The following is a 14,381-nucleotide window of genomic DNA, read 5'->3' on the forward strand; positions in this document are numbered from 1 at the left end:
ACCGACGGGAGAAAAATAATGAATCAGGCTTTTTGAAGTCCGTGCGCCATATGGCGTGAAATTTCACGCGATGACAAACTCCTCCGCAATGCAGCAATATATCAGGGATCAGATGTTGGAGATAATCGTATCCTTATCGGATCGCAAATATTTCCGGACAATTGTATTTACGCTATCACCGAATTGCCGATGCAGGAGAAGTCACAAGTATTGTGTGCGAAAAATTGAACGGAAATATTGCAAATTCCACGATCAGTGAATAACAAGAATCCGCGAACATGCTTGAGCATTTTTTTTTTTTGTCACAAGACATTGATGACTCGTTGAAATTTTCAGAAATTTTTCAAAGTAGAACAGATAAATTTATGTTGTAATGATTGTTTTAATATAAAATCAAGGTTGAAGGAATCATTATCGGATGAAATTTTTTTTGTCATCATAAGAAAGAAATCTCACGATCACAGCTTAAAAACGAATAGAATATTGTTCCTTGTATTGAAAAATAAATTACAGGTACGTATGTATAACCTGTGGGATTTCTCGAGGGGGGGGGGGGTTTCGCGTTCCATCTTCCTGCTCTCATCAATATCTTATCATATAATTACATGTCGCCGAAAGTCACGAGGATTAGTTCACGTACAAAGAAATAAATTTTTCTTCTCTTTTGACAAAGACCTTTCTCTTTTTAATAACAAGAATATCTTTCGCTGTTCCGTTCGTTATCCCTCTTCGTATCGCACATACCGCAAACTAGAGACTACGTGTTCTGTCTAATTTCTGTGAGAATAATTCTCAACCCGATTACTTGATTGGTAGTATCTGTGTATCTCTTTCCGCTATAATTCAAATAATGATTTGACTGAGCTTGTCCTTCAAGTTCTTATAATTCGTATAGTTCTCACACGTATTGTATTTCGGATAATTGCGGTAATTCGATAACTGTTACAATCTCTATACCTCGTATAATTCTTATAATTCTTGTAATTCTTGGAATTCTTATAATTCTCGCCGCACTCATTATTTCAACTAACTTTTGTGCTTCTCATTTTGCTATCTCGCTTTAACCATTATATTTAACTATGATTTTCTATTGCTCCGCTATATCATTTTGTTTTTGCTTGCATTATTAATACGTAATTTAAGTATCTTAGATTGTGAATTGCATGCTAGCTTATTCCGATTGATTACCCTGAAACCTTACCGATTGTTATCTCGAACCATAGTATCGCAAACATCCACCTACCTCTCGCTTATCTCACCAACATATTATTCATTTGTTAATTCCTTCTCGCAACTTTCCTCCGGCTGTTATTAATTCATTTGATTTGTTAATATACTTGATAATATCACTGCTTTACCTGTTTCTTGTGTTTTATCTACTGGATACGACCCCTCCCCTCTACCATTACCTTGTCTATACCGGGCAAGCTGTGCAAAACCGTCTTAGAACCGGGGAGATGAAAATCCTCCCGACGGCCGAGGGCGCCGCTCCTCAAGGAGGAACCAGCCGCCCCCTTTATCGGATGCCGTAAGAACGGCGTGAAGGGCAGACCGTAGCTTGCCATCTTCCGACTTACCGGCCTGGTGCCGGACCGACCCCAAACCACTACGTCCGGATTGACAAAGCCATCGTTCCGAGGATCGACGCAGCCTTCCTGTCGGCAAGGACTGATCGTGTGGGTCATGGTCCACGGTTTAGCCAACCGTCTGACCGCATGACCTCGGGTATAACTGCCTGTAGAAAAGCCGGTGGAAATGAAGAACGAGGCGTCACTCTCCACTCGGTAATTCTGACCGAGAGGCACCCTGTGTACGCCTCTGTCAAAGAAGTCCCCGATGACAGGCAACCTGGACAGTGAACCAAAGCAGCTAATAAATCGTACGAGTTGGTGTCAACAACGAAATCACGAGCAGCACATTACGCCGCATCTAGCGGTAACCGATATTCGCCACAGAGGGATGGCGTATTTGCGGCGGGGGTCAACCAACCAATCAAAGGGACGAAGAATCACCTGACGGCAACGACGAGATCGGCGAGCCGAACTCCGACCTCCGTCTATTCTACGCTTGACCCGCTGATCGACGACTCGGAGTGATCCGTGTATTCTCCCGTTTTAAGCTACCGATCCTTTTCCTCTCGTTCTATCGTTACTTATCTACCGTTTCTCCACACCCTCTATCGCTGCACTACCGTTAGCTTCATCCTTGTTTCCGTAAATTTCCTGCCGTATTTCTAGTTTTCTCCCCTTTTTCTTTAAGTTTCATTTAAATTAAATTCAGTGTCGTGTGCCTGAGAACATCCAGTAAGGTGAGGCTTCTGCCTTTGTATCGTATCGTTACGAAGTTGCTCATGATTTCTATTCTTTTTCTTATTGTATTTATCGACTTTGGTTGCATCGTGCGATGCCAGTTTTGTGTGAATCGTGGTCCACGGATTAGAGTTGCAGTAAGCCGCCGTGTGACTGCACGATTTCGGTAATTAATTATTTTCGTGTCTGAGCGACCTCGTAACTGCCGAATAATTAATTTTCTTGTATTTATGAATTTTCTGATTTTTTGTGAATTTCTATCAGTCCGCTTCTGTAGTTTCTATCGTATTTTGAGCCCTAGTGGCTTTACTTTTCGTTTCATAATTATTTGTAATAGCAGTGTGCCTTGTATTTTATTTCTGTTATTGCGTATTATATTTTTATTTATTTCCTGCCTATCGTATCGCATATCGAGTTCCTTGGAGTATAACCGAGCGTAGGAATCAGCCTCTAGGAATCGGCGCCCAAAGTAGTTGATTTTGTTATAGTTTAAGTAGTTTAGGAGAAAAATGAAAAAAACCATAATTTTTTTTGCAAAAATCAACTTTACAATTTTTTACTGGCGAGATACTTTATACATCCTAAATCAGCTGTAGGAACTTTTAAAGAGGAAGATTCCCTCTAAAACTTCCGGCCATGGTCAATTAAATAGTATGAAAACTCGCGATGCTATAGATAATTGACAAAAAAAAATTATTTCTACGTGTTAATTAAATGGGAAAATTTCAAATTCATTTAGCGAGTACTTAAAATTAAAATTAAGAGCTCAAAGCTTTGGTGGGAATTTTTTTTTCATATGTCTAGAGTGATATTTCGTCTATGGAGTGAAAAAAGAAAAATAGTAATCTCAAACGAAGCACCCTAATATCAAAAGAATAAGATATTTATCTTTTCACAATAGCCAAGTCAATGTATATCGTACACGGTATAGCTTTATTATCGCCTTTTCTACGAACACCAAAAAATAGAACTCGTGACTAATTCATTAAACTATTGAAGTATACACAGTTATTACATAACGTTATTTGAATAGTTAAATCAACGTCCCAGATTACAGATATTATTATGACGACGGAATAATCCCTCGCGAGTATCACTTCTAGTCGACGCATTGTTCGCGGAGAACAGCGCGCGGCCTAAAACAATTTTTTCTCTCGCCCGCTATCGTTGTTGATAACTCACGAGTGAGACCGTATTTGTTGCTCGTGACCGCTTATCGACACCCAGGATTAGCCGTGTGTATGTCGCTCGCTCAACTGTGTTCTTCGCTACAAGCAGTATTGTAAATCGCAAACAATAATACATGCCATAGGAAAGTGTGTTTTCCCGTTCCGTATTGTTTTTTTTTTTTCATGTTTTTCTTGGATGTACGTTTATATATGTATATGAGTATCTTACATGTATGATGTCTGCTCCTCCCAACTTCGCGCAAATAACGTTCGCCAAGCCGTCTGTATTATATTATAATTAATCATATAATATTATACGATAAGGACTATATTACATTATAATTAATCGGAGAAATGACTGATCCCGCTACTCCCGATAAAACGACGTTTGATGCCGAAGACGGCACATCTTCGTTACGAATACCGACGGACGAAAGACAAAGCCCGCAATCGACGCATGAAATCGGAATAAGCGCGAAAAATAATATGTCGTTAAATAATACTTCTCCCGATAATACGCATGATCTATCGTTAAACCAAAACAACGCTCCGGCTATCGACATCAGAGGTCCTCTGGAAAACCGGATGCAAAATGTAAAAGCTGCGCACAGACACCTCCTGATACCGCTTAGCTTTACCCGGCGTCGCGAAGCCCCCTCGTTCCATCATAACACGCCGCGACAACCTTTTTCATTCTACGCGGATGCCGTACGGATTAACTGGAGCACCGGCACATACCACGACACCGCCGTATCATCCACAAGCCAACCCGGTCGAAAGGGTTAACCGTGTTCTAAAGACCATGATAGTTACTTTCTTGAACAACGATCACCGAGAATGGGACCGACACCTCTCAGACTTCCGATTCGCGTGTAACACCGCGCACCATACATCACTCAATACGAGTCCCGCTTTCCTAAATCTAGGCCGCGTACCCGAATCGATCAATTCCTACCGACGATCAGCTACCGATAAAATCGAAATAGAACCCACACCTCCGAAATTGTGGGCAGAACAAATAACACATATCCAACTACTTCGGGACTGGGTCACGGAAAACCTCGACGACGCCTTCGCTAAACAAGCGCGATATTATGACCCCCGACGACGAGACCAAGCTTTCACTGTGAACGACCTAGTGTTAAAACGACAACACACACTGCCATCTGCTACTCAACATGCTGCTGCCAAATTGGCACCAAATTTTAGTGGACCCTACCGAATCTTCCGTTTTCTCTCCCCGGTCGTGTTGGAACTGCAACAGGTAGATGGGAACAACTAGTGGGAAAGGTGCATGTAAAAGACCTAAAGATCTATCAAACTTAGTCGTTGTGATTTAACATGCTAGATTTTATGGAGCACCACCACGTCCGACCCCGCAAGGCGGATAGTAGAACACCATTTTCTAAATTCTGTTACGGCCTACCTAATTCAAAATTCTATTTCGACCTTCCATTTCTCTTAAATCAATTTAAATTCACTACCGATTTTCAGCTACCGTTTGCCTACCGTTTGTTTAAATTCACCACCGTTTTCAGCTACCGTCAATCTACAATAAAGATCTAAAGCTATCGGAAAACTTAATTCTACCTTTACCGTTTGAGCCATTGTCTAAATTCTACCTTGTTTCTACCGTCTGATTTATCCTTAAAAACGTAACTTCATTTCTACCGTTTCAAACTATCGTCAAAACTTTACTTCAGTTCTACCGTTCCATGCTGTCGTGGAAATTTAACGTCCTTCCTGTCGATTTAAGCTACCGTGAAAAAACGACCGACTTATTCCGTCAACGTTTACTCTCGTCCGTACTGTCTCGTAATCACTCCAAACCACCCTCTATATGAACTGATTTTTCGCAAAAACCGTCACTGACTGAGGTAAGGGCAAAAACTGCTGAACCAAAAACAAAAACTAACAATCAGCGCTCGGATATACAAGACTAAATTACCTGACTCGCTTTTTGTGTGATCTTTTACCGTACTTTTCTTATATTTTATTAACTAGTGCACACTATCATACGTCGAAAACTACCGAAGCTTACGCGTTTTCCGTTTCTACCATCTCTTACGTAATTTCCGTTAATTCTTTTGGCTAGTGTTGTCAATGGACAACAAAACCACTTATTCGGCAGTCTACGGGTCAGCCTCCATAATTTCAAACAAGAGCCTTCGTGACATTACCTAGGTAGAAGACCTGGCCGGTCTCCCCCTGGGGGGAGACAGTTGTAACGTGGCGTTTCAGAGTCCACCGTCACAAGGGCACACAACCATTATTATTTCTAGTTTACGCGTCCTCAGCGGGGTACTCCAAGCGAACTCGATACAAAATAGGCAATAACTACTTTTGACTAATTCTTTCTTTGTAAATTCTGTATTTCGCGCTTCGGCGCACGCTAATAAGGTTCTTGGACGACAACGATCCCGACCACCGAGGGACCGATAGCTACCGTTTCCAGCTCTCGACGACTTCAGACTATACTGACTACCTTGGTGCACTTCTCTTGCTACCGGGGTAGCATCCAACCGAACCTTCCGTATCGCCTCGACTGCCGGTGAACTGGGAGATAAAAATCCTCCCGACGGCCGAGGGCACCGCTTCTCAAGGAGGAACCAGCCGTCCCCTCTATCGGATGCCGTAAGGACGGCGTGAAGGGCAGACCGTAGCTTGCCATCTTCCGACTTACCGGCCTGGTGACGGAGGACCCCAAACCACTACGTCCGGATTGACAAAGCCATCGTTCCGAGGATCGACGCAGCCTTCCTGTCGGCGAGGACTGATCGTGTGGGTCATGGTTCACGGTTTAGCCAACCGTCTGACCGCATGACCTCGGGTATAACTGCCTGTAGAAACGCCGGTGGAAGTGAAGAACGAGGCGTCACTCTCCACTCGGTAATTCTGACCGAGAGGCACCCTGTGTATGCCTCTGTCAAAGAAGTCCCCGATGACAGGCAACCTGGACAGTAAACCGAAGCAGCTAATAAATCGTACGAGTTGGTGTGAATGACGAAATCACGAGCAGCACATTACGCCGCAATTAGCTGTAATCTTCGAAAACGCGTGACCACGCCGTAACCGATATTCGCCACAGGGGGATGGCCTATTTGCGGCGGGGGTCAACCAACCAATCAAAGGGACGAAGAATCACCTGACGGCAACGACGAGATCGGCGAGCCGAACTCCGACCTCCGTCTATTCTACGCCTGACCCGCTGACGGACGACTCGGAGTGATCCGTGTATTCTCCCGTTTTAAGCTACCGATCCTTTTCCTCTCGTTCTATCGTTACTTATCTACCGTTTCTCCACACCCTCTATCGCTGCACTACCGTTAGCTTCATCCTTGTTTCCGTAAATTTCCTGCCGTATTTCTAGTTTTCTCCCCTTTTTCTTTAAGTTTCATTTAAATTAAATTCAGTGTCGTGTGCCTGAGAACATCCAGTAAGGTGAGGCTTCTGCCTTTGTATCGTATCGTTACGAAGTTTCTCATGATTTCTACTCTTTTCTTATTGTATTTATCGACTTTGGTTGCATCGTGCGATGCCAGTTTTGCGTGAATCCTGTTCCACGGATTAGAGTTACAGTAAACCGCCGTGTGACTGCACGATTTCGGTAATTAATTATTTTTGTGTCTGAGCGACCTCGTAACTGCCGAATAACTAATTTTCTTGTATTTATGAATTTTCTGATTTTTTGTGAATTTCTATCAGTCCGCTTCTGTAGTTTCTATCGTATTTTGAGCCCTAGTGGCTTTACCTTTCGTTTCATAATTATTTGTAATAGCAGTGTGCCTTGTATTTTATTTCTGTTATTGCGTATTATATTTTTATTTATTTCTTGCCTATCGTATCGCATATCGAGTTCCTTGGAGTATAACCGAGCGTAGGAATCAGCCTCTAGGAATCGGCGCCCAAAGTAGTTGATTTTGTTATAGTTTAAGTAGTTTAGGAGAAAAATGAAAAAAACCATAATTTTTTTAGCAAAAATCAACTTTACAATTTTTTACTGGCGAGATACTTTATACATCCTAAATCAGCTGTAGGAACTTTTAAAGAGGAAGATTCCCTCTAAAACTTCCGGCCATGGTCAATTAAATAGTATGAAAACTCGCGATGCTATAGATAATTGACAAAAAAAAAATTATTTCTCCGTGTTAATTAAATGGGAAAATTTCAAATTCATTTAGCGAGTGCTTAAAAATAAAATTAAGAGCTCAAGGCTTTGGTGGGAATTTTTTGTTATATGTTTAGAGTGATATTTCGTCTATGGAGTGAAATAAAAAAAAAAGTAATCTCAAACGAAGCACCCTAATACAGATATATAATTAAGTATACAATATCGATGATAACAGGTAATATATTATAGTTATTACATAATATACTAAGAGTATATATCATACATACGAGATATGGATATGAAGTGTAATCGAACCAAAATTTATCAGTTCGGTTACCTTCCTCATATTCATAACATGTAATAATGTACTATGTAACGTTGTTCTTCAATAATAATAGAATTCAACGGCATCTTCAACCGCTCCTTCTACTATAAGTACGTAACAATGGTAATAATGATAGCAATAATATTATTAAAAATATAGTAATAGTCAATAATAATATTAATAATAATAATAATAATAATAATAATAATAATAATAATAGTAGCAATAGTAATAGTAATAGTGGTGTTAATTTATCTTCCTATTATCGTAATTATCTAATCAGTTATTAATTAGTACTTATTCCTATAATGTTTGCCAGTTGTTTTTTGTTGTTGTTGTTGTGTTGTGGTCGGTGCTTACTTTTTCTTAATTGAATAATCAATTGATTCAAATCGTAATCTGTTGTATATAATCCATCAATGACATTTTTCTTTTTCGCTTTCTTCCTTTCATTCGTTTTCTGTAATTCTTTCGTTTTTTCATTTTTTCTTTTTATCCGACCTACACAATAACTAAGCTCTTACTCAAACTGTCATATTAAAATTAGAATTCATCTGCGATCATTAGCCACGTGACGATAAGTTAATAGGACTAGACATCCTCTTATTGTTCTCAACGTAAACTCGTTCAACACGTGTTCCTCTGCAGTCTATTTCATGTATATATACATTTTTTTATAACACTCTGACTAGCTTCTAACCGATGATTCGCCTGTAGAATCGTAATTATCGTTGCTGCCGTTTACGGCGTATACTTGTTTTTTTGTTAAATAAATTTTTACGCATATTCTGTGTAGCTTCGTTGCCACTAGAAGACAGTTACCTATTACTCGTTAAGGCACCGTGATTACGTCTGTGCATATTACGAATATAGGATGTTATTTTTAAATTGCGAAACAATTTCACCTGGGAAGAAAATTATTGCTATGCGAAATCGATAATCCTTTGATTTATTGTTTTGAAAAAATTTTACAATATTAAAGCAAAAATTTTCGCGTTTATTGATTTCAAATTTCAAGCTTTAAATTGAAAACTGTGAGCGATAAATGAGCTAGACTCGTTTCCCATTTCTACAAATTTACCGCACGAAAATTCGAGTAAATCTCAACGATTGACAAAAGGCCTCGATCGATAAGACACACTGTGTTTAGAAAAACATTTTCCTGATAAATATCATATAAGGCAACCTTGGTCAGTGTAACACCGATTCTTATTTTTCAGATAATACCTCACCGTTGTGATCTGGGTAATCAAAACACGTTGATGAATTAAATGACATCTAATTTAGCAAAGTGCGCTTTTTTTTCTTTTTTTTTTTTTGAAACTTTCTTGCCTATTATTTCGAGGAAATTCTCTTTTTCATCATATTCACAGGTCAATTAAAAAAGGTTTCTCTTTAAGCATCAGAAATAGAAAAATAGATTATACATTCATCGCGTTTTTTGTTTGTTGTTTTCAATTTCAAGAGTTTAAAGTCATCAAATAATACGCACGTCTGCTTTTTAGAAACAATAAAGTCGTAACGCCATATGCTGAATGATCGAAACAGAATTCAAAGTGTAACCCTAATCTTGGTCTGCATTTTGAATATTATTTAAATTGAAATACTTCTGTTATCTCGCTTCTAAGTTGTAGTGGATTGAAACAGCCAAAAAAAAAAAAAATAAAAACGGCGTTTACTTAATGACCAAAAGAGATCAGCAAACAAATTAACAAGAAAATAGGTGTGCCAATAGCTATTTGCAAACGCCTAGTTTCTCCCGATGACCTATAAAATAATCATTTATCTGAGCTTCTGATCAAAACATTGTCTGCGCGTAAGAAAATGAACTTGACAAATTAATGTATAATAACATATTATATTATATATACATGCAGGGCTAACCATTCTGCGCAAATCCATTCTAAGGCAATAACAAGGCTACGATATTATATATGGTAAGGCTAGATTCGTACGTGTAGAATATATATTTACGCTTATACGATTTACCCTATGTATATCCGATTCTTATTTTCATATATATATCCGTACATACATGTTACATACATCTATAAATATAGTATAACTAGTATCTCTCTTTGGAGGCGATTGGCTTGAAAGGGCTTGTGCCACCCAAAACGCCAATTTTGGCTCCTTGGGGAAGATTAGGGAAGATATAGAGGTCTGGTTAGTATATGGAAAGAAATAGGTGTGTTCAAGATTCGATCGCATTGTCCGCCCTCCTGGTTCCAGATCGTCTAAATAAATTAATGATATAACCGTTTTAACGTTATTAAAATGCTAGGAATAGATACACAATAATAATAATAATAATAATAATAATAATAATAATAATAATAATAGTAGTAGTAGCAGAGATGAGTAGAGAGATCTCAAACGCTCGGCTTTTCGTGATACCAGCTAGGTTGAGGCGTCGACGCAACACCTAGGCGGCCACGCACCGAAGGTGGCCCACAATCGTGTGCTAGGCATAGAGTTAGGCGCACTCGCAGAGTATATATAGATATACTCGGTCGATCGAGCAAGTGGTTGCCAATCGCATCCTTGTCCCCGCTCGCACACATGTTTCCAGGAGTGTGCCAGGAATGCAAGAATTGGCATTTTTTTCGTTTCAATTATGAATGTCAACGAACAAAAGTATCTCCAGATTTGATAAATTTTGGATTCAACTGGCGGACGCTGAACCAAAATAATTAACCATTTCCAGCCCGAATACTTTTTTTTTTCTTTTTAATAAATATTATTTTTTTATTGATATGATAACATGTGACGCCTGGTGTTCTCGAATATTTGTACGCGCAGTCTACGGAAAAATATACGAAGCCAGCTCGATAACATTTAAGCAAAATGTGCAATGTGCAATGGGTAAGTGGTTGGGGGAAATTTTTTTTTTCTCGAACTGAATCTTCCAGAGAACCGATTTTTTCTTTTTTTTTACTGAACCCACCTTTTTTACTGAACCACCCCACCCCGGAAGATAAAAATTTCAGCTATCTCTCTCGCAATCATGTGTCGGCTGATCAATCCTCGCGTGCTCTTAGAAGAGAACATATATATATATATACACGATCATATGGAATATTAAACATTTTCCTCCCTTTAGGCGTTGTCATACCCCCATTTGGTCGTTTACCTACCGAAGATGTTGGATCCAAAAATTGAAAGCTCATTGATTTTTTTTTATCACAATCGACCCGGTTTATTGTTATTTGCATTATACTTCGACTTCGCCGGTCGACTCTCGATTCAAATATTTATGAGAAATTTTGCATGCATATCTCGAAATATATCTCGAAACGACGAAGTTTACAATGTATTACTTTGTATGAGATCAAGGATGCCCCCAAATCTATCTACCAATTTTTCGATCGTCAGTCGCAACTCGTGTTACGAATACTCAACATCGTGATCTCGTAATAAAGGAGTGACTCCTGTGTGTGCTTTGTTGCGTCGAAAAACATACAACAATGGATAAAAATAAACCGCAACGTGCGCGCGATCTCTGCGCTTACCGTGGCTGTAACAATTCGAAATTTACGGGAACAAAACTGTACAGGTTTCCTGTGGCAGGAGATTACCGCCTTGACATATATATACTCGTACACATATATGATCATATGGAATATTAAATATTTTCCTTCCTTTAGGCGGTGTCATACCCCCATTTGGTCGTTTACTCACCGAAAATGTTGGATCCAAAAATTGAAAGCTCATATATATATATATATACATGTTCTCTTGTACTTGAGCACGCGAGGATTGATCAGCCGACACATGATTGCGAGAGAGATGGCTGAAATTTTTATCTTCCGGGGTACCAAATAAGGAAACAAAAAAAAAAAAGAAAAATGGAAAAAAATCTACACACTCTCTGAATTGTTTTTTTTTCATTTTTTTTTTCTTCTCGGTTATCAAAAATACAAAGAAGGAAGCGGGATTTAGTAAAAATATGAAACAATAAAAAATGTAAGGAAAAAAAAATCGGTCCACTCTCACTTTCATGTATTTTCACTCTTCTGAGTTACCCGAAATAAAAAACAGGCGGGGATTAAGTAAAAAAAAGAGTCACCAAAAACGGGAAACAAATCGATTCACTCTCGGAATTTTATTGTTTCAATTACTTGTTCTCTTCTGGGTTACCCCCACTACAAAAAAGGTGGGTTCAGTAAAGAAAAAGCAAAAGGAAGGAAGGAAAAAATCGACCGGCTCTCGAAATTTTCTTTCTTTCATTTGTTTTTTCTCTCCGAAAATACAAAAAAGAAGCCCGGATTGAATTTAAAAAAAAAAAAAAGTTAACTGGCATCGAACGCGTGTCCCGCATCACTCTTTCCTCATGTGGTATCCAGTCAGCCCCGCCACAGCTACATCCTTGATTGCGCGTTTCCTCGGTATGTTTATGGAGCTTGCTTGGAATTCGCTGATGGTTCTCCGGAAGATTCAGTTCGAGAAAAAAAAATTTCCCCCAACCACTTACCCATTACACATTGCACATTTTGCATAAATGTTATCGAGCTGGCTTCGTATATTTTTCCGTAGACTGCGCGTACAAATATTCGAGAACACCAGGCGTCACATATTATCATATCAATAAAAAAATAATATTTATTAAAAAGAAAAAAAAAAGTATTCGGGCTGGAAATGGTTAATTATTTTGGTTCAGCGTCCGCCAGTTGAATCCAAAATTTATCAAATCTGGAGATACTTTTGTTCGTTGACATTCATAATTGAAACGAAAAAAATGCCAATTCTTGCATTCCTGGCACATTCCTGGAAACATCTGTGCGAGCGGGGACAAGGATGCGATTGGCAACCACTTGCTCGATCGACCGAGTATATCTATATATACTCTGCGAGCGCGCCTAATTTCATGCCCAGCACACGATTGTGGGCCACCTTCGGTGCGTGGCCGCCTAGGTGTTGCGTCGACGCCTCAACCTAGCTGGTATCACGAAAAGCCGAGCGTTTGAGATCTCCCTACTCATCTCTGGTAGTAGTAGTAATAATCATAGCCATAATAATAGTAAAAATAATAATATTAATAATAATAATGAAAAACAAACGAATTACGTTGGAACTATTAGACCACGTATAAACGACGCTGAAGCGATTTCACCGTTTGGAAGTATTCAGACGTATAACCTTCGTACAGCTTTTGCTATATATAGTGCGAACTGCTAACGACAGAATGGTCCGTAGTCTAAACGCTACGTGTATATTACATAGTCAGCAGCATGAACAACGCAAGATCAAATCTTTCGTTAGAACAAAGATTATCTTCCGACTCACTGCCTTTCGCGTGTATAATAATCATATTGATACCGAGATTCGGTAAATAAATCTCGAGTTGATTAAAAACCTAACTTCATTATACATATAGGAACCAAAAAGTGTGTTTTCCCGGTCCGTATAGTTTTTTTTTTTTTTTTTGTTTTTCTCGGATATTACGTTTATATATATATATATATATGAGTATCTTATATGTATAATATCTGCTCCTCCTAACTTCGCGCAAATAACGTTGACCAAGCCATCTGTAATATATTATGATTAATCATATAATATTATACGATAAGGACTATAAATACATAATTTGAAAATTGAGACGTTTTTTTATTTTATAAAATAGTTCTTGAGCTGTTGGTGAACAAAGTAGTTTCTATTGGAGTCGCGCCTCCTGCGGTGTCGTCTGGTAAGGCAAGCCCGGAAACGTTGCTCCCGTTGCTCCTGCGCCCGGAAGTCCTCCGGCACCAGGAAGGGTTGCATAGGTGTAAGGAGTTACGTAGCTTGCGGCTGCGGCGTTCGCTGTAACGGAGAAAACAGAGATCAATCCATGTTTTTTCTTTTCTTTTTTTTTTTTTTTTTGTTCATTTGAAAAACCTCTTCATCGCATAATTCAGACTCGTCAGAGCGCTGTCGAATTAAAAGAAAATCTTCCACGCGATTCCCTGATTTCTGTGCATGAGGCAAGAATTATTTTATATGACAGGAAAAAAGAATTTTTCAATCAATGGGTCGAACACGGCGAAAGAAATCTTTTGTTTGTTTATAATATAATAATACGAATTAGTCTCATTGCATCACAGAAAAAAAGTGATAAACAAATTATCACAGTCATCGTATGAAACCATATTTGTTTTAATATCAACGAAATATTTCTTTCGTAATATTCGATAAATCCCAAAAATTAATTCTTTTTTCTTGTGCCTCAACGAAGAATCGTGAATCTTGTAAATCCACCATTCTGCAGGTCGAAAATGGTGCGGAAATTAAAATATCGTTTCAAGCAGTATTAAGGTTTGGAATATGTGTCTGAAAGTCAATCGTATATAGGTGTGTTGAATTTAATCGACAAAACATTTTCCCGGTCAAGTATCGCAATAATACTTTAATATCATTTGTAAATATTATAAGATTTCCAAGAATTCGAGGAAATTCATCACTGCGAATCACCAAAGGTAATAGATTGA

At 38.7% G+C, this 14,381-nt stretch overlaps 1 protein-coding gene across 4 annotated transcripts in view; it reads right to left on the minus strand.

Moving 5' to 3' along the window:
- Positions 1 to 13,292: 13,292 nt before the first annotated feature.
- The window catches only part of LOC107221882 (RNA-binding protein 24), a 35,147-nt gene continuing 34,058 nt past the window's right edge, over positions 13,293 to 14,381 (minus strand). For all 4 annotated transcript variants that reach the window (XM_046736912.1, XM_046736910.1, XM_046736911.1 and 1 more), the window contains one exon: positions 13,293 to 13,716. In XM_046736912.1, coding sequence (XP_046592868.1) covers positions 13,571 to 13,716 — 146 coding nt within the window. In that variant the 3' untranslated portion in view covers positions 13,293 to 13,570. The remainder of the gene's footprint in view (positions 13,717 to 14,381) is intronic.

Source organism: Neodiprion lecontei, chromosome 4 (assembly GCF_021901455.1).
Source record: "Neodiprion lecontei isolate iyNeoLeco1 chromosome 4, iyNeoLeco1.1, whole genome shotgun sequence".
In the NCBI taxonomy this organism is placed as follows: domain Eukaryota; kingdom Metazoa; phylum Arthropoda; class Insecta; order Hymenoptera; family Diprionidae; genus Neodiprion; species Neodiprion lecontei.